Here is a 24,325-nt window from a genome sequence, read left to right on the forward strand (position 1 = left end):
GTTAGTGAGAAGACAGAAAACCTAGTAGCCAGCAGAGAGTATTAACCATGCATGAGCAGCCTATTATCACCATGACTCATCTTCAGTTAGACTATTAGAACATAATGCAGACCAGACAGTCATTTCTTTACTAACATTGGTCCATTGGTGTTTGGAAAAAAGGCAGTTAACACACCTAACACAGGCCTTTTGTCAGATGAATACATTTTAGAAAGAAATATTAAAGTGTGTGTTTCTGGAAACAAGGGCCACTATCGTCTCAAAAGTCAAAGTTATTAACTTTATTAGAACAATTATTGTTAATCAATTAAAGGGGCAATCCGCAGTTAATACATCCATTTTTTGATCTAGAAGAATATAACTTATGACTGCTTCTTGTGCTTAGTTCAACTGTTGTACCCCATCAGAACCCAAAATATAAGCTTGTTTTGCTCCAATGTTTGTAAATGTAAACAAACACCGTATAGCCTCAAAACATGGATAAAGCTATAACGTTGGATGGTCAGTCATTGCATGCATAGCTCTGTCTTTGAGAGCGGTTACATTTCTCCAGCCCCATCCCGCAGCTTTTTACAAAAACAGAGGCGGGGTTCAGCTTTTTTATTGTTTCAACTGTGGACTGTGCCTTTAAAAAACCCAACAACCAATCGATACCAACGTCAATACAAATAGAATCCTACTTTCTGTCTGACATGAAGATTCACAGAATGAAAGAAAACATACATTACAATCAGTGTAAAAGGTCTGCTAGAAGTGGCCTTAGCTTGTTACACACTGACACTAGTCAATGTTAAGCTGGTCTTCCAGTAGTCATCTCAGCCACAGACAGACTATTGTCTTTACACTGTGACTTCTCACCACAGATATTTATATTTTCATGAGGAGCACGTTGCTTCACAAGTATGTGTGTGTGTGTGTGTTATGGTTGGAAATAAGAGTCACCATTACTCAGGTACTAAAAGCGTTCTTGACCTACTAGTGGTGTAGACTAGTGGTGTAGACTAGTGGTGTAGACTAGTGGTGTAGAGTAGGGGTGTAGACTAGTGGTGTAGAGTAGTGGTGGAGACTAGTGGTGTAGAGTAGTGGTGTAGACTAGTGGTGTAGAGTAGTGGTGTAGAGTAGTGGTGTAGACTAGTGGTGTAGAGTAGTGGTGTAGAGTAGTGGTGGAGACTAGTGGTGTAGACTAGTGGTGTAGTGTAGACTTGTGGTGTAGAGTAGTGGTGTAGACTAGTGGTGTAGTGTAAACTAGTGGTGTATTGGAATGGATTCATAAAGGTATGGATCACTTTGTGGCAGCAGTGTCTGTGGGCCGGGGCTAGTTGTGGATCACTTTGTGGCAGGCCTATTCATCTTGGCCTATTCACGTTTGTGGATGTGGATCACTCTCTTGCAGTTGGGGCAGCGGTGTTCTACGTCCTTACAGGAGTCAACACAGAAAGGAATCAAACAGCATGGCCAGCACCTAGAGAAGGAGAGCGACAGAGAGACAGAGAGAGAGATACAGACAGAGACAGAGACAGAGAGGTGGGGTAGAGAGAGAGAGAGAAGGGATTCAGTGTGTGTATCCATCTCTACTGTGAATTCAATGTTGCATGTGGACCAATACCCCCTGCCACGTCTGGATGACATCTTTGCTGTTTATGAGAGAGAGAAAAAAATAATGTTTGCCACGTGTACCAACTTACATAAAGATGCCGAGGACTCCACAGAGGACCCAGGTGCGCAGTCCAGGGGTGTGTGTGGTCTCTGTCAGAACCGGGACCTGACAGTGGGGACACGTCATCTGGCCGGGTACGTCTCTAGGCAGCAGCTGCTGCATCACCACCACCTGGGTTACTGCAGAGGGAGGAGAATACTGGTTAGAACCAGATAGAACTGGACAGAACCACCACCTGGGTTACTGCAGAAGGAAGAGAATACTGGTTAGAACCAGATAGAACAGGACAGAACCACCACCTGGGTTACTGCAGAGGGAAGAGAATACTGGTTAGAACAGGACAGAACCACCACCTGGGTTACTGCAGAGGGAAGAGAATACTGGTTAGAACAGGACAGAACCACCACCTGGGTTACTGCAGAGGGAAGAGAATACTGGTTAGAACCAGATAAAACTGGATAGAACTTCATAGAATTGGATAGAACTGGACAAGACTAGAAAGAATCACCACCACCCAGGTTACTGTAGGGAGAGGGAAATACTGGTCAGAACTGGATAGAACCAGATAGAATTGGATAGTCTGGATAGAACTGGACAGAACCGGACAATACACAATATAACAGAACAGAACTGGATACAACCAATTAGGCCCCCCCAAAATTGTGTTCTTTGTTCTATATTTCACACCCCCACAGAGGGTAGAGGATTAGAAGGGTTGCTAAGGATGGGTGTTGCTATGGCCAGGACGTCCAGCCAATACCTTGTGTGTGTACAACTTGGTTCTCTTTTCACGGGGTAGGAGTAGGGGTACCCGATTGAGGTAGTTTTGGTCACACCGTTAGGAGTTTTCTTCAGTGTGTGTGTGACTCACCACTGGGGGCGTTTGTAGGTTGTGCCATGCCCGTGCCGGCTTGGGGAGGTGGTGGGTACATGCCGGGTTGGGGAGGTGGTGGGTACATGCCGGGTTGGGGACCTGATAAATAAGGGATAAATAAATACATCAATACACTGTGTCATTTATCACAAACCCAGGGATACAGAGTGGTTGGCCAGCATTATGGGAACACAAACCCAGGGATACAGAGTGGTTGGCCAGCGTTATGGGAACACAAACCCAGAGATACAGAGTGGTTGATCAGTATTATGGGAACACAAACCCAGGGATACAGAGTGGTTGGCCAGCATTATAGGAACACAAACCCAGGGATACAGAGTGGTTGGCCAGCATTATGGGACCACAAACCCAGGGATACAGAGTGGTTGGCCAGCATTATGGGACCACAAACCCAGGGATATAGAGTGGTTGGGCAGCGTTATGGGAACACAAACCCAGAGATACAGAGTGGTTGATCAGCATTATGGGAACACAAACCCAGGGATACAGAGTGGTTGGCCAGCATTATAGGAACACAAACCCAGGGATACAGAGTGGTTGGCTAGCATTATGGGACCACAAACCCAGAGATACAGAGTGGTTGGTCAGCATTATGGGAACACAAACCCAGGGATACAGAGTGGTTGGCCAGCATTACAGGAACACAATCCCAGGGATACAGAGTGGTTGGCCAGCATTATGGGACCACAATCCCAGGGATACAGAGTGGTTGGCTGGCATTATGGGACCACAAACCCAGGGATACAGAGTGGTTGGCCAGCATTACAGGAACACAAACCCAGGGATACAGAGTGGTTGGCCAGCATTATGGGACCACAATCCCAGGGATACAGAGTGGTTGGCCGGCATTATGGGACCACAAACCCAGAGATACAGAATGGTTGGCCAGCATTATGGGACCACAAACCCAGAGATACAGAGTGGTTGGCCAGCATTATGGGACCACAAACCCAGGGATACAGAGTGGTTGGCCAGCATTATGGGACCACAAACCCAGGGATACAGAGTGGTTGGCCAGCATTATGGGACCACAAACCCAGGGATACAGAGTGGTTGGCCAGCCCTTAACAATGATGTTCATGACATCTATGGCTATCGTGACACACACATCAACTGTCACCATAGGAGCACCCTTTTCGGTTCCAGGAAGAACCCTTTCAGGTTCCAAGAACCCTTTTAGGTTCCAAGATGAACCCTTTCAGGTTCCAAGAACCCTTTCAGGTTCCAGGAAGAACCCTTTCAGGTTCCAAGAACCCTTTCAGGTTCCAGGAAGAACCCTTTTAGGTTCCAAGAACCCTTTCAGGTTCCAGGAAGGTTCTAGATAGCACCTTATTTTCTAAGAGTGTAAGCTTAAACTGTCCCTAAGAGTATCAGTGTAGATCTGATCTCTTACCTCCCTGGAAGCCAGGCTGAGGGGGGTAGGCTGTTCCCCCGCCACTTCCCTGGTAGCCAGGCTGAGGGGGGTAGGCTGTTCCCCCTCCACTTCCCTGGTAGCCCGCTGGGAGGCCGGGGTAGGGGGGAGCAGACACGTCCTGCGGGGGTCCATACTGGCTCTTCTCCATACTGTCTGGGGTTGAGAGAGAGAGAGAGAGTGGAAGACAGTGAGCACCTTATGAAAATATCACATTGAGAAAACATATGTTTCTGCCCCCACCTTCTCTCCCCCTTATCTCTCTCACCTGTCTTCTTTCACACACACACACACACACACACACACACACACACACACACACACACACACACACACACACACACACACACACACACACACACACACACACACACACACACACACACACACACACACACACACACACACACACACACACACACACTCTTCTTGTTCAAGCTGTTGCTTATAACAATGATACACACCCCTGTATTCAACCGGGCAGGTTTGGTGACATTTCATGGGACAAAGACTTGGCCTGTCGACTCTGAGTAGTACAAGCCTATAACAACACCACCACTAATGAATGCCACACACCCACTAAATCTATCAGAATAACCCTCACCCTGGTCTATGTTACTGGTGAATGATCAACAGTTAGAGTCAGTTAGAAAACATTTAAGTGTCAATCTACACTGACACATCAATTGACAATACAAAATACAGAGGCAGCCCTTTCCTGCAGTCAATGTCCAGGAGCGCCTTCTGTGACCTCATGGCCCTTTCCTGCAGTCAATGTCCAGAAGTGCCCTCTGTGACCTCATGGCCCTTTCCTGCAGTCAATGTCCAGAAGTGCCCTCTGTGACCTCATGGCCCTTTCCTGCAGTCAATGTCCAGAAGTGCCCTCTGTGACCTCATGGCCCTTTCCTGCAGTCAATGTCCAGAAGTGCCCTCTGTGACCTCATGGCCCTTTCCTGCAGTCAATGTCCAGAAGTTCCCTCTGTGACCTCATGGCCCTTTCCTGCAGTCAATGTCCAGAAGTGCCCTCTGTGACCTCATGGCCCTTTCCTGCAGTCAATGTCCAGAAGTGCCCTCTGTGACCTCATGGCCCTTTCCTGCAGTCAATGTCCAGAAGTGCCCTCTGTGACCTCATGGCCCTTTCCTGCAGTCAATGTCCAGAAGTGCCCTCTGTGACCTCATGGCCCTTTCCTGCAGTCAATGTCCAGAAGTGCCCTCTGTGACCTCATGGCCCTTTCCTGCAGTCAATGTCCAGAAGCGCCCTCTGTGACCTCATGGCCCTTTCCTGCAGTCAATGTCCAGAAGTGCCCTCTGTGACCTCATGGCCCTTTCCTGCAGTCAATGTCCAGAAGTGCCCTCTGTGACCTCATGGCCCTTTCCTGCAGTCAATGTCCAGAAGTGCCCTCTGTGACCTCATGGCCCTTTCTGCAGTCAATGTCCAGAAGTGCCCTCTGTGACATCATGGCCCTTTCCTGCAGTCAATGTCCAGAAGCGCCCTCTGTGACCTCATGGCCCTTTCCTGCAGTCAATGCAGTATTGAGTAGCTTGGATGAAAGGTGCCCATTTCAAACGGCCCGAGTCAGTTAAAGAGCGTTTTTGTGTTAAAGGGGCAGTGTTGTATTTGTCAGATTTTCTGTAATAATGGTATGGGAATAAAATGGTTTCTTGCATCAAACGACTCAACAACATTTTCAGTCACCTCCTTGTCTGAAGGACAAGTGGATAAACAGGTTCATGTTAAGCCCTGAATGATTTTTTCAAACGTCTCATGGAATGTACGCCTACATTGAACACCACACATTGGCTGCTACTGTAGGCTGAATCATGGAACAGGTATTTCCATGTTAAAATGTTATGGGATGCATTTTCTCCATTGTTTTTGATGGTAGACCAAACTGGTAGGTCTACATTATGACCAAATAGTCTACTTGATCACTGTTAAAACCAGGGGAGCAACTTTGGTTTTATAAGTGGGGGGGACATAATTGTATTATTTTTATCCACTCGGATAAACACTCCAAATGACCTACCTGACGGCTCGGAGGCGTCCGCATGGTCCTAAAGCACACCGGTGCCTCGTTTTGTATCACATTCCAATGATAAAACTGGGGGGTTCAAAATGGAATTTCAGAATGTGGGGGGACATGTCCCCAGTAAAGTTGCGCCCCTGATTAAAACTAACTTAAAGTGGGTACAGCCTCAGTGCTCACAGTAAACACGCACTAGAATGTTGAAGGTTACGCTCAGCAGACCTGAAATTTGATCATTGATGAAAACATTAGAGGGAACAGCCTATTCCCTATATACTGTCGTTCACTACTTTTAATAACCGGAGTCCTATGGGCCCTGGTCAACAGTAGTACACTACCCTATGGGCCCTGGTCAACAGTAGTACACTACCCTATGGGCCCTGGTCAACAGTAGTACACTACCCTATGGGCCCTGGTCAACAGTAGTACACTACCCTATGGGCCCTGGTCAACAGTAGTACTCTACCCTATGGGCCCTGGTCAACAGTAGTACACTACCCTATGGGCCCTGGTCAACAGTAGTACACTACCCTATGGGCCCTGGTCAACAGTAGTACACTACCCTATGGGCCCTGGTCAACAGTAGTACTCTACCCTATGGGCCCTGGTCAACAGTAGTACACTACCCTATGGGCCCTGGTCAACAGTAGTACTCTACCCTATGGGCCCTGGTCAACAGTAGTACACTACCCTATGGGCCTGGTCAACAGTAGTCCACTACCCTATGGGCCCTGGTCAACAGTAGTACACTACCGTATGGGCCCTGGTCAACAGTAGTATTCTAGCCTATGGGCCCTGGTCAACAGTAATACACTACCATATGGGCCCTGGTCAACAGTAGTACTCTACCCTATGGGCCCTGGTCAACAGACCTGCTGTTTTCAACTCTTAATGATCGGCTATGAAAAGCCAACTGACATTTATTCCTGATTATTATTTGACCATGCTGGTCATTTATGAACATTTTGAACATCTTGGCCATGTTCTGTTATAATCTCCACCCGGCACAGCCAGAAGAGGACTGGCCACCCCTCATAGCCTGGTTCCTCTCTAGGTTTCTTCCTAGGTTTTGGCCTTTCTAGGGAGTTTTTCCCAGCCACCGTGCTTCTACACCTGCATTACTTGCTGTTTGGGGTTTTAGGCTGGGTTTCTGTACAGCACTTCGAGATATTAGCTGATGTACGAAGGGCTATATAAAATAAACTTGATTTGATGATCTAACAGCTCTGTCTGTGTGTACACATCTAACAGCTCTGTCTGTGTGTACACATCTAACAGCTCTGTCTGTGTGTACACATCTAACAGTGCTGTCTGTGTGTACACATCTAACAGCGCTGTCTGTGTGTACACATCTAACAGCTCTGTCTGTGTGTACACATCTAACAGCGCTGTCTGTGTGTACACATCTAACAGCGCTGTCTGTGTGTACACATCTAACAGAGCTGTCTGTGTGTACACATCTAACAGCTCTGTCTGTGTGTACACATCTAACAGCTCTGTCTGTGTGTACACATCTAACAGCTCTGTCTGTGTGTACACATCTAAAAGCTCTGTCTGGGTGTACACATCTAACAGCTCTGTCTGTGTGTACACATCTAACAGCGCTGTCTGTGTGTACACATCTAACAGCGCTGTCTGTGTGTACACATCTAACAGAGCTGTCTGTGTGTACACATCTAACAGCGCTGTCTGTGTGTACACATCTAACAGCGTTGTCTGTGTGTACACATCTAACAGCTCTGTCTGTGTGTACAGATCTAACAGCTCTGTCTGTGTGTACACATCTAACAGCGGTGGCTGTGTGTACACATCTAACACCTCTGCCTGTGTGTACACATCTAACAGCGCTGTCTGTGTGTACACATCTAACAGCTCTGTCTGTGTGTACACATCTAACAGCGGTGGCTGTGTGTACACATCTAACACCTCTGTCTGTGTGTACACATCTAACAGCGGTGGCTGTGTGTACACATCTAACACCTCTGTCTGTGTGTACACATCTAACAGCGTTGTCTGTGTGTACACATCTAACAGCTCTGTCGGTGTGTACACATCTAACAGCGCTGTCTGTGTGTACACATCTAACAGCGCTCTCTGTGTGTACACATCTAACATCTCTGTCTGTGTGTACACATCTATCATTAGGCACCAAGACAGAGTTAGAAGGTAGGGTGACTGGTGCTGTTTTCTCTAAACCAATTTAAAAAACACCCCTCTTCTAAGACTTTTCCTTCTCACGTAGCAACACACACAAAACAAACACAGATATTCCTAGTCCTACACACAACTCTTTCATATTTTATTACATCCTGCAAAGAAGCACTCTGAAACCCCTCAACTCAGAGCACCCTTTCCCAGCCTCGAGCAGAGAGACAGCCCCTTACCTTTTTGGAGTCCTGGAGGAGACGAGGTACTGTGGACTGGAGCCCTGGAGGAGACAAGGTACTGTGGACTGGAGCCCTGGAGGAGACGAGGTACTGTGGACTGGAGTCCTGGAGGAGACGAGGTACTGTGGACTGGAGTCCTGGAGGAGACGAGGTACTGTGGACTGGAGTCCTGGAGGAGACGAGGTACTGTGGACTGGAGCCCTGGAGGAGACGAGGTACTGTGGACTGGTTTCCTGGAGGAGACGAGGTACTGTGGACTGGAGCCCTGGAGGAGACGAGGTACTGTGGACTGGAGCCCTGGAGGAGACGAGGTACTGTGGACTGGAGCCCTGGAGGAGACGAGGTACTGTGGACTGGAGTCCTGGAGGAGACGAGGTACTGTGGACTGGAGTCCTGGAGGAGACGAGGTACTGTGGACTGGAGTCCTGGAGGAGACGAGGTACTGTGGACTGGAGTCCTGGAGGAGACGAGGTACTGTGGACTGGAGTCCTGGAGGAGACGAGGTACTGTGGACTGGAGTCCTGGAGGAGACGAGGTACTGTGGACTGGAGTCCTGGAGGAGACGAGGTACTGTGGACTGTGTGGAGCTAAAGATCAGAGCTGCTACTCCCTCGAGACCGTGAGTAAGTGAACCAGGTAGGAAAGAGAGCGAGAACGAGCGCACACACAGAGGGGAGGAATGAGGAAGGTGTGAGGCAGATGAGATAACAACGTTATCTTAAGCGGCTGAATAGTGAACACAAGCCTGATGGAAAATAACTACACCTGTTGGTCAATCACTAGTTCCAGTGTAATTGCATCATCACTGTGTGACGACGAATCCCAGTATAACAGGAAACAGTAAATTCCACTCACACCAGGGGTGTTTCCCAAATGACAAAGAGCCCTGGTCAAATGCAGTGCACTCCTGTACCTAGGGAACAGGATGTAATTTGGGACGCAGGCCTGAAGACACTGATTCCCATCAATAGACCAGAGACCTCTGACTTACTGAAGGGTTTTAAAGTGAAGAGGTGGGAATATGCTGTGTTTGTGTGTGTGTGTGTGTGTTAGTGTGTGTGTGTTTGTGTGTGTGTTAGTATGTGTGTGTGTGTGTGTGTGTATTAGTGTGTGTGTGTGTGTGTGTGTGTTAGTGTGTGTGTTTGTGTGTGTTAGTGTGTGTGTTAGTGTGTGTGTTAGTGTGTGTGTTAGTGTGTGTGTGTGTGTGTGTGTTTTGAGGGGAAATAGTTCTCGATAAACAACGTTGTGGTTGGAAAATACGTTTGTTAGTGAGAAGACAGAAAACCTAGTAGCCAGCAGAGAGTATTAACCATGCATGAGCAGCCTATTATCACCATGAGTCATCTTCAGTTAGACTATTAGAACATAATGCAGACCAGACAGTCATTTCTTAACTAACATTGGTCCATTGGTGTTTGGAAGAAAGGTCATTAGAACACCTAACACAGGCCTTTTTTCAGGTGAATACATTTTAGAAAGAAATATTTTAAAGTGTATATGTGTGTTTCTGGAAACAAGGGCCACTATCGTCTCAAAAGTCAAAGTTATTAACTTTATTAGAACAATTATTGTTAATCAATTAAAGGTGCAATCCGCAGTTAATACATCCATTTTTTGATCTAGAAGAATATAACTTATGACTGTTTCTTGTGCTTAGTTCAACTGTTGTACCCCATCAGAACCCAAAATACAAGCTTGTTTTGCTCCAATGTTTGTAAATGTAAAGCTATAACGTTGGATGGTCAGTCATTGCATGCATAGCTCTGTCTTTGAGAGTGGTTACATTTCTCCAGCCCCATCCTGCAGCTTTTTACAAAAACAGAGGCGGGGTTCAGCTTTTTTATTGTTTCAACTGTCGACTGTGCCTTTAAAAAACCCAACAACCAATCGATACCAATGTCAATACAAATAGAATCCTACTTTGTCTGACATGAAGATTCACAGAATGAAAGAAAACATACATTACAATCAGTGTAAAAGGTCTGCTAGAAGTGACCGTAGCTTGTTACACACTGACACTAGTCAATGTTAAGCTGGTCTTCCAGTAGTCATCTCAGCCACAGACAGACTATTGTCTTTACACTGTGACTTCTCACCACAGATATTTATATTGTCATGAGGAGCACGTTGCTTCACAACTGTGTGTGTGTGTGTGTGTGTGTGTGTGTGTGTGTGTGTGTGTGTGTGTGTGTGTGTGTGTGTGTGTGTGTGTGTGTGTGTGTGTGTGTGTGTGTGTGTGTGTGTGTGTGTGTGTGTGTGTGTGTGTGTGTGTGTGTTATGGTTGGAAATAAGAGTCACCATTACTCAGGTACTAAAAGCGTTCTTGACCTACTAGTGGTGTAGACTAGTGGTGTAGACTAGTGGTGTAGAGTAGTGGTGTAGACTAGTGGTGTAGAGTAGTGGTGTAGACTAGTGGTGTAGTGTAGACTAGTGGTGTATTGGAATGGATTCATAAAGGTATGGATCACTTTGTGGCAGCAGTGTCTGTGGGCCGGGCTAGTTGTGGATCACTTTGTGGCAGGCGTCTCATCTTGGCCTATTCGCATTTGTGGATGTGGATCACTCTCTTGCAGTTGGGGCAGCGGTGTTCTACGTCCTTACAGGAGTCAACACAGAAAGGAATCAAACAGCATGGCCAGCACCTAGAGAAGGAGAGCGACAGAGAGACAGAGAGAGAGATACAGACAGAGACAGAGACAGAGAGGTGGGGTAGAGAGAGAGAGAGAAGGGATTCAGTGTGTGTATCCATCTCTACTGTGAATTCAATGTTGCATCTGGACCAATACCCCCTGCCACGTCTGGATGACATCTTTGCTGTTTATGAGAGAGAGAAAAAAATAATGTTTGCCACGTGTACCAACTTACATTAAGATGCCGAGGACTCCACAGAGGACCCAGGTGCGCAGTCCAGGGGTGTGTGTGGTCTCTGTCAGAACTGGGACCTGACAGTGGGGACACGTCATCTGGCCGGGTACGTCTCTAGGCAGCAGCTGCTGCATCACCACCACCTGGGTTACTGCAGAGGGAGGAGAATACTGGTTAGAACCAGATAGAACAGGACAGAACCACCACCTGGGTTACTGCAGAAGGAAGAGAATACTGGTTAGAACAGGACAGAACCACCACCTGGGTTACTGCAGAAGGAAGAGAATACTGGTTAAAAGCAGATAAAACTGGATAGAACTTCATAGAATTGGATAGAACTGGACAAGACTAGAAAGAATCACCACCACCCAGGTTACTGTAGGGAGAGGGAAATACTGGTCAGAAACAGATAGAACCAGATAGAATTGGATAGTCTGGATAGAACTGGACAGAACCGGACAATACACAATATAACAGAACAGAACTGGATACGACCAATTAGGCCCCCCCAAAATTGTGTTCTTTGTTCTATATTTCACACCCCCACAGAGGGTAGAGGATTAGAAGGGTTGCTAAGGATGGGTGTTGCTATGGCCAGGACGTCCAGCCAATACCTTGTGTGTGTACAACTTGGTTCTCTTTTCACGGGGTAGGAGTAGGGGTACCCGATTGAGGTAGTTTTGGTCACACCGTTAGGAGTTTTCTTCAGTGTGTGTGTGACTCACCACTGGGGGCGTTTGTAGGTTGTGCCATGCCCGTGCCGGCTTGGGGAGGTGGTGGGTACATGCCGGGTTGGGGAGGTGGTGGGTACATGCCGGGTTGGGGACCTGATAAATAAGGGATGAATAAATACATCAATACACTGTGTCATTTATCACAAACCCAGGGATACAGAGTGGTTGGCCAGCATTATGGGAACACAAACCCAGGGATACAGAGTGGTTGGCCAGTGTTATGGGAACACAAACCCAGAGATACAGAGTGGTTGATCAGTATTATGGGAACACAAACCCAGGGATACAGAGTGGTTGGCCAGCATTATGGGACCACAAACCCAGGGATACAGAGTGGTTGGGCAGCGTTATGGGAACACAAACCCAGAGATACAGAGTGGTTGGCCAGCATTACAGGAACACAAACCCAGGGATACAGAGTGGTTGGCTGGCATTATGGGACAACAAACCCAGGAATACAGAGTGGTTGGTCAGCATTATGGGAACACAAACCCAGGGATACAGAGTGGTTGGCCAGCATTACAGGAACACAAACCCAGGGATACAGAGTGGTTGGCCAGCATTATGGGACCACAATCCCAGGGATACAGAGTGGTTGGCTGGCATTATGGGACCACAAACCCAGGGATACAGAGTGGTTGGCCACCATTATGGGAACACAAACCCAGGGATACAGAGTGGTTGGCCAGCATTATGGGACCACAAACCTAGGGATACAGAGTGGTTGGCCAGCATTATGGGAACACAAACCCAGGGATACAGAGTGGTTGGCCAGCATTACAGGAACACAAACCCAGGGATACAGAGTGGTTGGCTGGCATTATGGGACCACAAACCCAGGGATACAGAGTGGTTAGCTAGCATTATGGGACCACAAACCCAGGGATACAGAGTGGTTGGCCAGCATTATGGGACCACAAACCCAGGGATACAGAGTGGTTGGCAAGCATTATGGGAACAAACCCAGGGATACAGAGTGGTTGGACAGCCCTTAACAATGATGTTCATGACATCTATGGCTATCATGACACACACATCGGCTGTCCCCATAGGAGCACCCTTTTAGGTTCCAGGAAGAACCCTTTTAGGTTCCAAGAACCCTTTTAGGTTCCAGGAAGAACCCTTTTAGGTTCCAAGAACCCTTTCAGGTTCCAGGAAGGTTCTAGATAGCGCCTTATTTTCTAAGAGTGTAAGCTTAAACTGTCCCTAAGAGTATCAGTGTAGATCTGATCTCTTACCTCCCTGGAAGCCAGGCTGAGGGGGTAGGCTGTTCCCCCTCCACTTCCCTGGTAGCCAGGCTGAGGGGGGTAGGCTGTTCCCCCGCCACTTCCCTGGTAGCCAGGCTGAGGGGGGTAGGCTGTTCCCCCGCCACTTCCCTGGTAGCCAGGCTGAGGGGGGTAGGCTGTTCCCCCGCCACTTCCCTGGTTGCCCGCTGGGAGGCCGGGGTAGGGGGGAGCAGGCACGTCCTGCGGGGGTCCATGCTTGCTCTTCTCCATACTGTCTGGGGTTGAGAGAGAGAGAGAGGAAGACAGTGAGCACCTTATGAAAATATCACATTGAGAAAACATATGTCTCTGCCCCCACCTTCTCTCTCACCTGTCTTCTTTCCACACACACACACACACACACACACACACACACACACACACACACACACACACACACACACACACACACACACACACACACACACACACACACACACACACACACACACACACACACACACACACACACACACACACACTTCTTGTTCAAGCTGTTGCTTATTTACATTTACATTTACATTTAAGTCATTTAGCAGACGCTCTTATCCAGAGCGACTTACAAGTTGGTGCATTCACCTTATGATATCCAGTGGAACAACCACTTTACAATAGTGCATCTAACTCTTTTAAGGGGGGGGGGGGGGGGGGTTAGAAGGATTACTTTATCCTATCCTAGGTATTCCTTAAAGAGGTGGGGTTTCAGGTGTTTCCGGAAGGTGGTGATTGACTCCGCTGACCTGGCGTCGTGGGGGAGTTTGTTCCACCATTGGGGTGCCAGAGCAGCGAACAGTTTTGACTGGGCTGAGCGGGAGCTGTACTTCCTCAGAGGTAGGGGAGGCGAGCAGGCCAGAGGTGGATGAACGCAGTGCCCTTGTTTGGGTGTAGGGCCTGATCAGAGCCTGAAGGTACGGAGGTGCCGTTCCCCTCACAGCTCCGTAGGCAAGCACCATGGTCTTGTAGCGGATGCGAGCTTCAACTGGAAGCCAGTGGAGAGAGCGGAGGAGCGGGGTGACGTGAGAGAACTTGGGAAGGTTGAACACCAGACGGGCTGCGGCGTTCTGGATGAGTTGTAGGGGTTTAATGGCACAGGCAGGGAGCCCAGCCAACAGCGAGTTGCAGTAATCCAGACGGGAGATGACAAGTGCCTGGATTAGGACCTGCGCCGCTTCCTGTGTGAGGCAGGGTCGTACTCTGCGAATGTTGTAGAGCATGAACCTACAGGAACGGGTCACCGCCTTGATGTTAGTTGAGAACGACAGGGTGTTGTCCAGGATCACGCCAAGGTTCTTAGCACTCTGGGAGGAGGACACAATGGAGTTGTCAACCGTGATGGCGAGATCATGGAACGGGCAGTCCTTCCCCGGGAGGAAGAGCAGCTCCGTCTTGCCGAGGTTCAGCTTGAGGTGGTGATCCGTCATCCACACTGATATGTCTGCCAGACATGCAGAGATGCGATTCGCCACCTGGTTATCAGAAGGGGGAAAGGAGAAGATTAATTGTGTGTCGTCTGCATAGCAATGATAGGAGAGACCATGTGAGGATATGACAGAGCCAAGTGACTTGGTGTATAGCGAGAATAGGAGAGGGCCTAGAACAGAGCCCTGGGGGACACCAGTGGTGAGAGCACGTGGTGCGGAGACAGATTCTCGCCACGCCACCTGGTAGGAGCGACCTGTCAGGTAGGACGCAATCCAAGCATGGGCCGCGCCGGAGATGCCCAACTCGGAGAGGGTGGAGAGGAGGATCTGATGGTTCACAGTATCAAAGGCAGCCGATAGGTCTAGAAGGATGAGAGCAGAGGAGAGAGAGTTAGCTTTAGCAGTGCGGAGCGCCTCCGTGACACAGAGAAGAGCAGTCTCAGTTGAATGACTAGTCTTGAAACCTGACTGATTTGGATCAAGAAGGTAATTCTGAGAGAGATAGCAGGAGAGCTGGCCAAGGACGGCACGTTCAAGAGTTTTGGAGAGAAAAGAAAGAAGGGATACTGGTCTGTAGTTGTTGACATCGGAGGGATCGAGTGTAGGTTTTTTCAGAAGGGGTGCAACTCTCGCTCTCTTGAAGGCGGAAGGGACGTAGCCAGCGGTCAAGGATGAGTTGATGAGCGAGGTGAGGTAAGGGAGAAGGTCTCCGGAAATGGTCTGGAGAAGAGAGGAGGGGATAGGGTCAAGCGGGCAGGTTGTTGGGCGGCCGGCCGTCACAAGACGCGAGATTTCATCTGGAGAGAGAGGGGAGAAAGAGGTCAAAGCACAGGGTAGGGCAGTGTGAGCAGAACCAGCGGTGTTGTTTGACTTAGCAAACGAGGATCGGATGTCGTCGACCTTCTTTTCAAAATGGTTGACGAAGTCATCTGCAGAGAGGGAGGAGGGGGGAGGGGGAGGAGGATTCAGGAGGGAGGAGAAGGTGGCAAAGCGCTTCCTAGGGTTAGAGGCAGATGCTTGGAATTTAGAGTGGTAGAAAGTGGCTTTAGCAGCAGAGACAGAAGAGGAGAATGTAGAGAGGAGGGAGTGAAAGGATGCCAGGTCCGCAGGGAGGCGAGTTTTCCTTCATTTCCGCTCGGCTGCCCGGAGCCCTGTTCTGTGAGCTCGCAATGAGTCGTCGAGCCACGGAGCAGGAGGGGAGGACCGAGCCGGCCTGGAGGATAGGGGACATAGAGAGTTAAAGGATTCAGAAAGGGAGGAGAGGAGGGTTGAGGAGGCAGAATCAGGAGATAGGTTGGAGAAGGTTTGAGCAGAGGGAAGAGATGATAGGATGGAAGAGGAGAGAGTAGCGGGGGAGAGAGAGCGAAGGTTGGGACGGCGCGATACCATCCGAGTAGGGGCAGTGTGGGAAGTGTTGGATGAGAGCGAGAGGGAAAAGGATACAAGGTAGTGGTCGGAGACTTGGAGGGGAGTTGCAATGAGATTAGTGGAAGAACAGCATCTAGTAAAGATGAGGTCAAGCGTATTGCCTGCCTTGTGAGTAGGGGGGGAAGGTGAGAGGGTGAGGTCAAAAGAGGAGAGGAGTGGAAAGAAGGAGGCAGAGAGGAATGAGTCAAAGGTAGACGTGGGGAGGTTAAAGTCACCCAGAACTGTGAGAGGTGAGCCATCCTCAGGAAAGGAACTTATCAAGGCGTCAAGCTCATTGATGAACTCTCCAAGGGAACCTGGGGGGCGATAAATGATAAGGATGTTAAGCTTGAAAGGGCTGGTAACTGTGACAGCATGGAATTCAAAGGAGGCGATAGACAGATGGGTCAGGGGAGAAGGAGAGAATGTCCACTTGGGAGAGATGAGGATCCCAGTGCCACCACCCCGCTGACCAGAAGCTCTCGGGGTGTGCGAGAACACGTGGGCAGACGAGGAGAGAGCAGTAGGAGTAGCAGTGTTATCTGTGGTAATCCATGTTTCCGTCAGTGCCAAGAAGTCGAGGGACTGGAGGGAAGCATAGGCTGAGATGAACTCTGCCTTGTTGGCCGCAGATCGGCAGTTCCGGAGGCTGCCGGAGACCTGGAACTCCACGTGGGTCGTGCGCGCTGGGACCACCATATAACAATGACACACACCCCTGTATTCAACCGGGCAGGTTTGGTGACATTTCATTGGACAGAGACTTGGCCTGTAGACTCTGAGTAGTACAAGCCTATAACAACACCAACACTAATGAATGCCACACCCACTAAATCTATCAGAATAACTCTAACCCTGGTCTATGTTACTGGTGAATGATCAACAGTTAGAGTCAGTTAGAAAACGTTTAAGTGTCAATCTACACTGACACATCAATTGACAATACAAAATACAGAGGCAGTCCTTTCCTGCAGTCAATGTCCAGAAATGCCCTCTGTGGCATCATGGCCCTTTCCTGCAGGAATAAAATGGTTTCTTGCATCAAACGACTCAACAACATTTTCAGTCACCTCCTTGTCTGAAGGACAAGTGGATAAACAGGTTAATGTTAAGCCCTGAATGATTTTTTTCAAACGTCTCATGGAATGTACGCCTACATTGAACACCACACATTGGCTGCTACTGTAGGCTGAATCATAGAACAGGTATTTCCATGTTAAAATGTTATGGGATGCATTTTCTCCATTGTTTTTGATGGTAGACCAAACTGGTAGGTCTACATTATGACCAAATAGTAGTCTACTTGATCACTGTTAAAACCAGGGGCGCAACTTTGGTTTTATAAGTGGGGGGGGCATAATTGTATTATTTTTATCCACTCGGATAAACACTGCAAACAACCTACCTGACGGCTCGGAGGCGTCCGCATGGTCCTAAAGCACACCGGTGCCTCGTTTTGTATCACATTCCAATGATAAAACTGGGGGGTTCAAAATGGAATTTAAGAATGTGGGGGGACATGTCCCCAGTAAAGTTGCGCCCCTGGTTAAAACTAACTTAAAGTGGGTACAGCCTCAGTGCTCACAGTAAACGTGCATCAGAAGTTAAACAGAATGTTGAAGGTTACGCTCAGCAGACCTGAAATTTGATCAGTGATGAAAACATTAGAGGGAACATATAACCAGAGTCCTATGGGCCCTGGTCAACAGTAGTACACTACCCTATGGGCCCTGGTCAACAGTAGTACTCTAACCTATGGGCCCTGGTCAACAGTGGGTTAATTAGAATTAAAAACACCCAATTCAGGAAGTGTTTTGAATTTTAAATACAAAATTTTACAACTTTTTAAATAAATAGCTTCTCTTCCATTTATTGAGAAGTCATTGAATATAGATTTTTTCAGATTACTTCCTGAACTGACTGACCTCAATTCGAATTGACCCCAAACCTGACCTTTACTATACCCATTTACCACGGGCAGGAACCATAACTCAAACACCCTAGTCAGTTAAACATTTACACAAGGATTCATTTTCATTTCCTTAATCCAACATCCCACAAAACAGCTGGACATTTCCCCATAAATTATTTCATGGTTTGGTTAGCTATCAAATTCACTGATGTGTGAAGTACAGTTTTCCACTCTGTCTGTGTGTACACCTCTAACAGCTCTGTCTGTGTGTACACATCTAACAGCGCTGGCTGTGTGTACACATCTAACAGCTCTGTCTGTGTGTACACATCTAACAGCGCTGTCTGTGTGTACACATCTAACAGCGCTGTCTGTGTGTACACATCTAACAGAGCTGTCTGTGTGTACATATCTAACAGTTTTGTCTGTGTGTACACATCTAACAGCTCTGTCTGTGTGTACACATCTAACAGAGCTGTCTGTGTGTACACATCTAACAGCGCTGTCTGTGTGTACATATCTAACAGCTCTGTCTGTGTGTACACATCTAACAGCTCTGTCTGTGTGTACACATCTAACAGCGCTGTCTGTGTGTACAATTCTAACAGCGCTGTCAAACATTAGGCACCAAGACAGAGTTATAAGAAGGCAGGGTGACTGGTGCTGTTTTCTCTAAACCGATTTAAAAACACCCCTCTTCTAACAAGTCTTTTCCTTCTCACGTAGCAACACACACAAAACAAACACAGATATTCCTAGTCCTACACACAAATCTGTCATATTTTATATCCATATTTTATATCCTGCAAAGAAGCACTCTGAAACCCCTCAACTCAGAGCACCCTTTCCCAGCCACGAGCAGAGAGACAACCCCTTACCTTTTTGGAGTCCTGGAGGAGACGAGGTACTGTGGACTGGAGTCCTGGAGGAGACGAGGTACTGTGGACTGTGTGGAGCTAAAGATCAGAGCTGCTACTCCCTCGAGACAGTGAGAAAGTGAACCAGGTAGGAAAGAGAGCGAGAACGAGAGCACACACAGAGGGGAGGAGTGAGGAAGGTGTGAGGCAGATGAGGTAACAACGTTATCTGAAGTGGCGGAATAGTGAACACAAGCCTGATGGAAAATAACTACACCCGTTGGTCAATCACTAGTTCCAGTGTAATTGCATCATCACTGTGTGACGACGAATCCCAGTATAACAGGAAACAGTCAATTCCACTCACACCAGGGGTGTTTCCAAAATGACAACGAACCCTGGTCAAATGCAGTGCACTCCTGTATCTAGGGAACAGGATGTCATTTGGGACGCAGACCTGAAGACACTGATTCCCATCAATAGACCAGAGACCTCTGACTCACTAAAGGGTTTTAAAGTGAAGAGGTGGGAATATGCTGTGTTTGTGTGTGTGTGTGTTTGTGTGTGTGTGTGTGTGTGTGTGTGTGTGTGTGTGTGTGTGTGTGTGTGTGTGTGTGTGTGTGTGTGTGTGTGTGTGTGTGTGTGTGTGTGTGTGTGTGTGTGTGTGTGTGTGTGTGTGTGTGTGTGTGTGTGTGTGTGTGTGTGTGTGTGTGTGTGTGTGTGTTAGTGTGTGTGTGTGTGTGTGTGTTAGTGTGTGTGTGTGTGTGTTTTGAGGGGAAATAGTTCTCGATAAACAACGTTGTGGAAAATACGTTTGTTAGTGAGAAGACAGAAAACCTAGTAGCCAGCAGAGAGTATTAACCATGCATGAGCAGCCTATTATCACCATGACTCATCTTCAGTTAGACTATTAGAACATAATGCAGACCAGACAGGCATTACTTAACTAACATTGGTCCATTGGTGTTTGGAAAAAAGGTCATTAGAACACCTAACACAGGCCTTTTTTCAGATGAATACATTTTAGAAAGAAATATTAAAGTGTGTGTTTCTGGAAACAAGGGCCACTATCGTCTCAAAAGTCAAAGTTATTAACTTTATTAGAACAATTATTGTTAATCAATTAAAGGGGCAATCCACAGTTAATATATCCATTTTTTGATCTAGAAGAATATAACTTATGACTGCTTCTTGTGCTTAGTTCAACTGTTGTACCCCATCAGAACCCAAAATATAAGCTTGTTTTGCTCCAATGTTTGTAAATGTAAACAAACACCGTATAGCCTCAAAACATGGATAAAGCTATAACGTTGGATGGTCAGTCATTGCATGCATAGCTCTGTCTTTGAGAGCGGTTACATTTCTCCAGCCCCATCCCACAGCTTTTTACAAAAACAGAGGCGGGGTTCAGCTTTTTTATTGTTTCAACTGTGGACTGTGCCTTAAAAAAAAATAAAAAAATCGATACCAACGTCAATACAAATACAGAATGAAAGAAAACATACACTACAATCAGTGTAAAAGGTCTGCTAGAAGTGGCCTTAGCTTGTTACACACTGACACTAGTCAATGTTAAGCTGGTCTTCCAGTAGTCATCTCAGCCACAGACAGACTATTGTCTTTACACTGTGACTTCTCACCACAGATATTTATATTTTCATGAGGAGCACGTTGCTTCACAAGTATGTGTGTGTGTGTGTGTGTGTTATGGTTGGAAATGAGTCACCATTACTCAGGTACTAAAAGCGTTCTTGATCTACTAGTGGTGTAGAGTAGTGGTGTAAAGTTCTGATGTAGACTAGTGATGTAGTGTAGACTAGCGGTGTAGTGTAGACTAGTGGTGTAGAGTAGACTAGTGGTGTAGTGTAGACTAGTGGTGTAGTGTAGACTAGTGGTGTAGTGTAGTAGTGTAGAGTAGACTAGTGGTGTAGTGTAGACTAGTGGTGTAGACTAGTGGTGTAGTGTAGACTAGCGGTGTAGTGTAGACTAGCGGTGTAGTGTAGACTAGTAGTGTAGACTAGCGGTGTAGAGTAGACTAGTGGTGTAGTGTAGACTAGTGGTGTAGACTAGTGGTGTAGAGTAGACTAGCGGTGTAGTGTAGACTAGCGGTGTAGAGTAGACTAGTGGTGTAGTGTAGACTAGTGGTGTAGACTAGTGGTGTAGAGTAGACTAGCGGTGTAGTGTAGACTAGCGGTGTAGAGTAGACTAGTGGTGTAGTGTAGTGGTGTAGACTAGTGGTGTAGAGTAGACTAGTGGTGTAGAGTAGACTAGCGGTGTAGTGTAGACTAGCGGTGTAGAGTAGACTAGTGGTGTAGTGTAGTGGTGTAGACTAGCGGTGTAGTGTAGACTAGCGGTGTAGAGTAGACTAGTGGTGTAGACTAGTGGTGTAGAGTAGACTAGTGGTGTAGACTAGTGGTGTAGTGTAGACTAGCGGTGTAGAGTAGTGGTGTAGTGTAGACTAGTGGTGTAGACTAGTGGTGTAGAGTAGACTAGTGGTGTAGACTAGTGGTGTAGTGTAGACTAGCGGTGTAGAGTAGACTAGTGGTGTAGTGTAGACTAGTGGTGTAGTGTAGACTAGCAGTGTAGACTAGTGGTGTAGAGTAGACTAGCGGTGTAGTGTAGACTAGCGGTGTAGAGTAGACTAGTGGTGTAGTGTAGACTAGCGGTGTAGTGTAGACTAGTAGTGTAGTGTAGACTAGTGGTGTAGAGTAGTGGTGTAGACTAGTGGTGTAGAGTAGACTAGCGGTGTAGTGTAGACTAGTAGTGTAGTGTAGACTAGCGGTGTAGAGTAGTGGTGTAGACTAGTGGTGTAGAGTAGACTAGTGGTGTATTGTAGTGGTGTAGTGTAGACTAGTGGTGTAGTGTAGACTAGTGGTGTAGACTAGTAGTGTAGAGTAGACTAGTGGTGTAGTGTAGACTAGTGGTGTAGTGTAGACTAGCGGTGTAGTGTAGACTAGTAGTGTAGTGTAGACTAGTGGTGTAGAGTAGTGGTGTAGACTAGTAGTGTAGAGTAGACTAGTGGTGTAGTGTAGACTAGTGGTGTAGTGTAGACTAGCGGTGTAGAGTAGTGGTGTAGACTAGTGGTGTAGAGTAGACTAGTGGTGTAGTGTAGTGGTGTAGTGTAGACTAGTGGTGTAGTGTAGACTAGTGGTGTAGACTAGTAGTGTAGAGTAGACTAGTGGTGTAGTGTAGACTAGCGGTGTAGTGTAGACTAGCGGTGTAGTGTAGACTAGCGGTGTAGTGTAGACTAGTGGTGTAGTGTAGACTAGTGGTGTAGTGTAGACTAGCGGTGTAGTGTAGACTAGTAGTGTAGTGTAGACTAGTGGTGTAGAGTAGTGGTGTAGACTAGTGATGTAGTGTAGACTAGTGGTGTAGTGTAGACTAGTGGTGTAGAGTAGTGGTGTAGACTAGTGATGTAGTGTAGACTAGTGATGTAGTGTAGACTAGTGGTGTAGTGTAGACTAGCGGTGTAGTGTAGACTAGTGGTGTAGTGTAGACTAGCGGTGTAGAGTAGTGGTGTAGACTAGTGATGTAGTGTAGACTAGTGGTGTAGTGTAGACTAGTGGTGTAGTGTAGACTAGTGGTGTAGAGTAGACTAGTGGTGTAGACTAGTGGTGTAGTGTAGTAGTGTAGAGTAGACTAGCGGTGTAGTGTAGACTAGTGGTGTAGAGTAGACTAGTGGTGTAGTGTAGACTAGTGGTGTAGTGTAGACTAGTGGTGTAGTGTAGACTAGTGGTGTAGTGTAGACTAGTGGTGTAGAGTAGTGGTGTAGACTAGTGGTGTAGTGTAGTGGTGTAGACTAGTGGTGTAGTGTAGTGGTGTAGACTAGTGGTGTAGTGTAGACTAGTGGTGTAGTGTAGACTAGTGGTGTAGTGTAGACTAGTGGTGTAGTGTAGACTAGCGGTGTAGTGTAGACTAGTAGTGTAGTGTAGACTAGTGGTGTAGTGTAGACTAGTGGTGTAGTGTAGACTAGCGGTGTAGTGTAGACTAGTGGTGTAGTGTAGACTAGTGGTGTAGACTAGTGGTGTAGTGTAGACTAGTGGTGTAGTGTAGACTAGTGGTGTAGTGTAGACTAGTGGTGTAGTGTAGACTAGTGGTGTAGTGTAGACTAGTGGTGTAGTGTAGACTAGTGGTGTAGAGTAGACTAGTGGTGTAGTGTAGACTAGTGGTGTAGTGTAGACTAGTGGTGTAGTGTAGACTAGTGGTGTAGTGTAGACTAGTGGTGTAGAGTAGTGGTGTAGACTAGTGGTGTAGTGTAGTGGTGTAGACTAGTGGTGTAGTGTAGTGGTGTAGACTAGTGGTGTAGTGTAGACTAGTGGTGTAGTGTAGACTAGTGGTGTAGTGTAGACTAGTGGTGTAGTGTAGACTAGCGGTGTAGTGTAGACTAGTAGTGTAGTGTAGACTAGTGGTGTAGTGTAGACTAGTGGTGTAGTGTAGACTAGCGGTGTAGTGTAGACTAGTGGTGTAGTGTAGACTAGTGGTGTAGTGTAGACTAGTGGTGTAGTGTAGACTAGTGGTGTAGTGTAGACTAGTGGTGTAGTGTAGACTAGTGGTGTAGTGTAGACTAGCGGTGTAGTGTAGACTAGTAGTGTAGTGTAGACTAGTGGTGTAGTGTAGACTAGTGGTGTAGACTAGTGGTGTAGTGTAGACTAGTGGTGTAGTGTAGACTAGTGGTGTAGTGTAGACTAGTGGTGTAGACTAGTGGTGTAGTGTAGACTAGTGGTGTAGACTAGTGGTGTAGTGTAGACTAGCGGTGTAGTGTAGACTAGCGGTGTAGAGTAGTAGTGTAGTGTAGACTAGTGGTGTAGTGTAGACTAGTGATGTAGTGTAGACTAGTGATGTAGTGTAGACTAGTGGTGTAGTGTAGACTAGTGATGTAGTGTAGACTAGGGGTGTAGTGTAGACTAGTGGTGTAGTGTAGACTAGTGATGTAGTGTAGACTAGTGGTGTAGTGTAGACTAGTGATGTAGTGTAGACTAGTGGTGTAGTGTAGAATAGTGGTGTAGAGTAGTGGTGTAGACTAGTGATGTAGTGTAGACTAGTGGTGTAGTGTAGACTAGTGGTGTAGAGTAGTGGTGTAGACTAGTGGTGTAGTGTAGACTAGCGGTGTAGTGTAGACTAGTGGTGTAGTGTAGACTAGTGATGTAGTGTAGACTAGCGGTGTAGTGTAGACTAGTGGTGTAGTGTAGACTAGTGATGTAGTGTAGACTAGTGGTGTAGTGTAGACTAGTGGTGTAGAGTAGTGGTGTAGACTAGTGATGTAGTGTAGACTAGTGGTGTAGTGTAGACTAGTGGTGTAGAGTAGTGGTGTAGTGTAGACTAGTGGTGTAGTGTAGACTAGTGGTGTAGTGTAGACTAGTGGTGTAGAGTAGACTAGCGGTGTAGTGTAGACTAGTGGTGTAGAGTAGTGGTGTAGACTAGTGGTGTAGTGTAGTGGTGTAGACTAGTGGTGTAGTGTAGTGGTGTAGACTAGTGGTGTAGTGTAGT

The 24,325-nt window shown here is 47.2% G+C and overlaps 2 protein-coding genes across 2 annotated transcripts; both read right to left on the reverse strand.

Moving 5' to 3' along the window:
* Positions 1-266: 266 nt before the first annotated feature.
* LOC139568802 (lipopolysaccharide-induced tumor necrosis factor-alpha factor homolog) lies at positions 267-9,076 on the reverse strand. The gene is made up of 5 exons (XM_071390892.1): positions 8,375-9,076; positions 3,991-4,119; positions 2,529-2,630; positions 1,686-1,836; positions 267-1,462 (listed from the first exon to the last, which is right to left on the reverse strand). The coding sequence occupies exons 2-5, from the start codon at positions 4,112-4,114 to the stop codon at positions 1,357-1,359; spliced, it is 483 nt and encodes a 160-aa protein (XP_071246993.1). The 5' UTR covers positions 4,115-4,119; positions 8,375-9,076; the 3' UTR covers positions 267-1,356.
* An 830-nt stretch (positions 9,077-9,906) lies between these two features.
* LOC139568799 (cuticle collagen 7-like) lies at positions 9,907-19,222 on the reverse strand. Its single transcript, XM_071390885.1, has 5 exons — positions 18,860-19,222; positions 13,215-13,477; positions 11,968-12,069; positions 11,243-11,393; positions 9,907-11,019 (listed from the first exon to the last, which is right to left on the reverse strand). The coding sequence occupies exons 2-4, from the start codon at positions 13,470-13,472 to the stop codon at positions 11,391-11,393; spliced, it is 363 nt and encodes a 120-aa protein (XP_071246986.1). The 5' UTR covers positions 13,473-13,477; positions 18,860-19,222; the 3' UTR covers positions 9,907-11,019; positions 11,243-11,390.
* Positions 19,223-24,325: the final 5,103 nt, after the last annotated feature.

This window comes from Salvelinus alpinus, chromosome 2 (assembly GCF_045679555.1).
Source record: "Salvelinus alpinus chromosome 2, SLU_Salpinus.1, whole genome shotgun sequence".
In the NCBI taxonomy this organism is placed as follows: Eukaryota; Metazoa; Chordata; class Actinopteri; order Salmoniformes; family Salmonidae; genus Salvelinus; species Salvelinus alpinus.

Excerpts from the sequence above, each read along its gene's own strand:
- LOC139568802 (XM_071390892.1), bottom strand. The coding sequence starts at position 4,114 with ATGGAGAAGAGCCAGTATGGACCCCCGCAGGACGTGTCTGCTCCCCCC. Across the intron at positions 2,631-3,990 it reads TCAGCCTGGCTACCAGGGAA|GTCCCCAACCCGGCATGTAC; the intron begins GTGGCGGGGGAA and ends CTTATTTATCAG. Across the intron at positions 1,463-1,685 it reads GGAGTCCTCGGCATCTTTAT|GTGCTGGCCATGCTGTTTGA; the intron begins GTAAGTTGGTAC and ends CTCCTTCTCTAG.
- LOC139568799 (XM_071390885.1), bottom strand. The coding sequence starts at position 13,472 with ATGGAGAAGAGCAAGCATGGACCCCCGCAGGACGTGCCTGCTCCCCCC. Across the intron at positions 12,070-13,214 it reads TCAGCCTGGCTTCCAGGGAG|GTCCCCAACCCGGCATGTAC; the intron begins GTAAGAGATCAG and ends CTTATTTATCAG.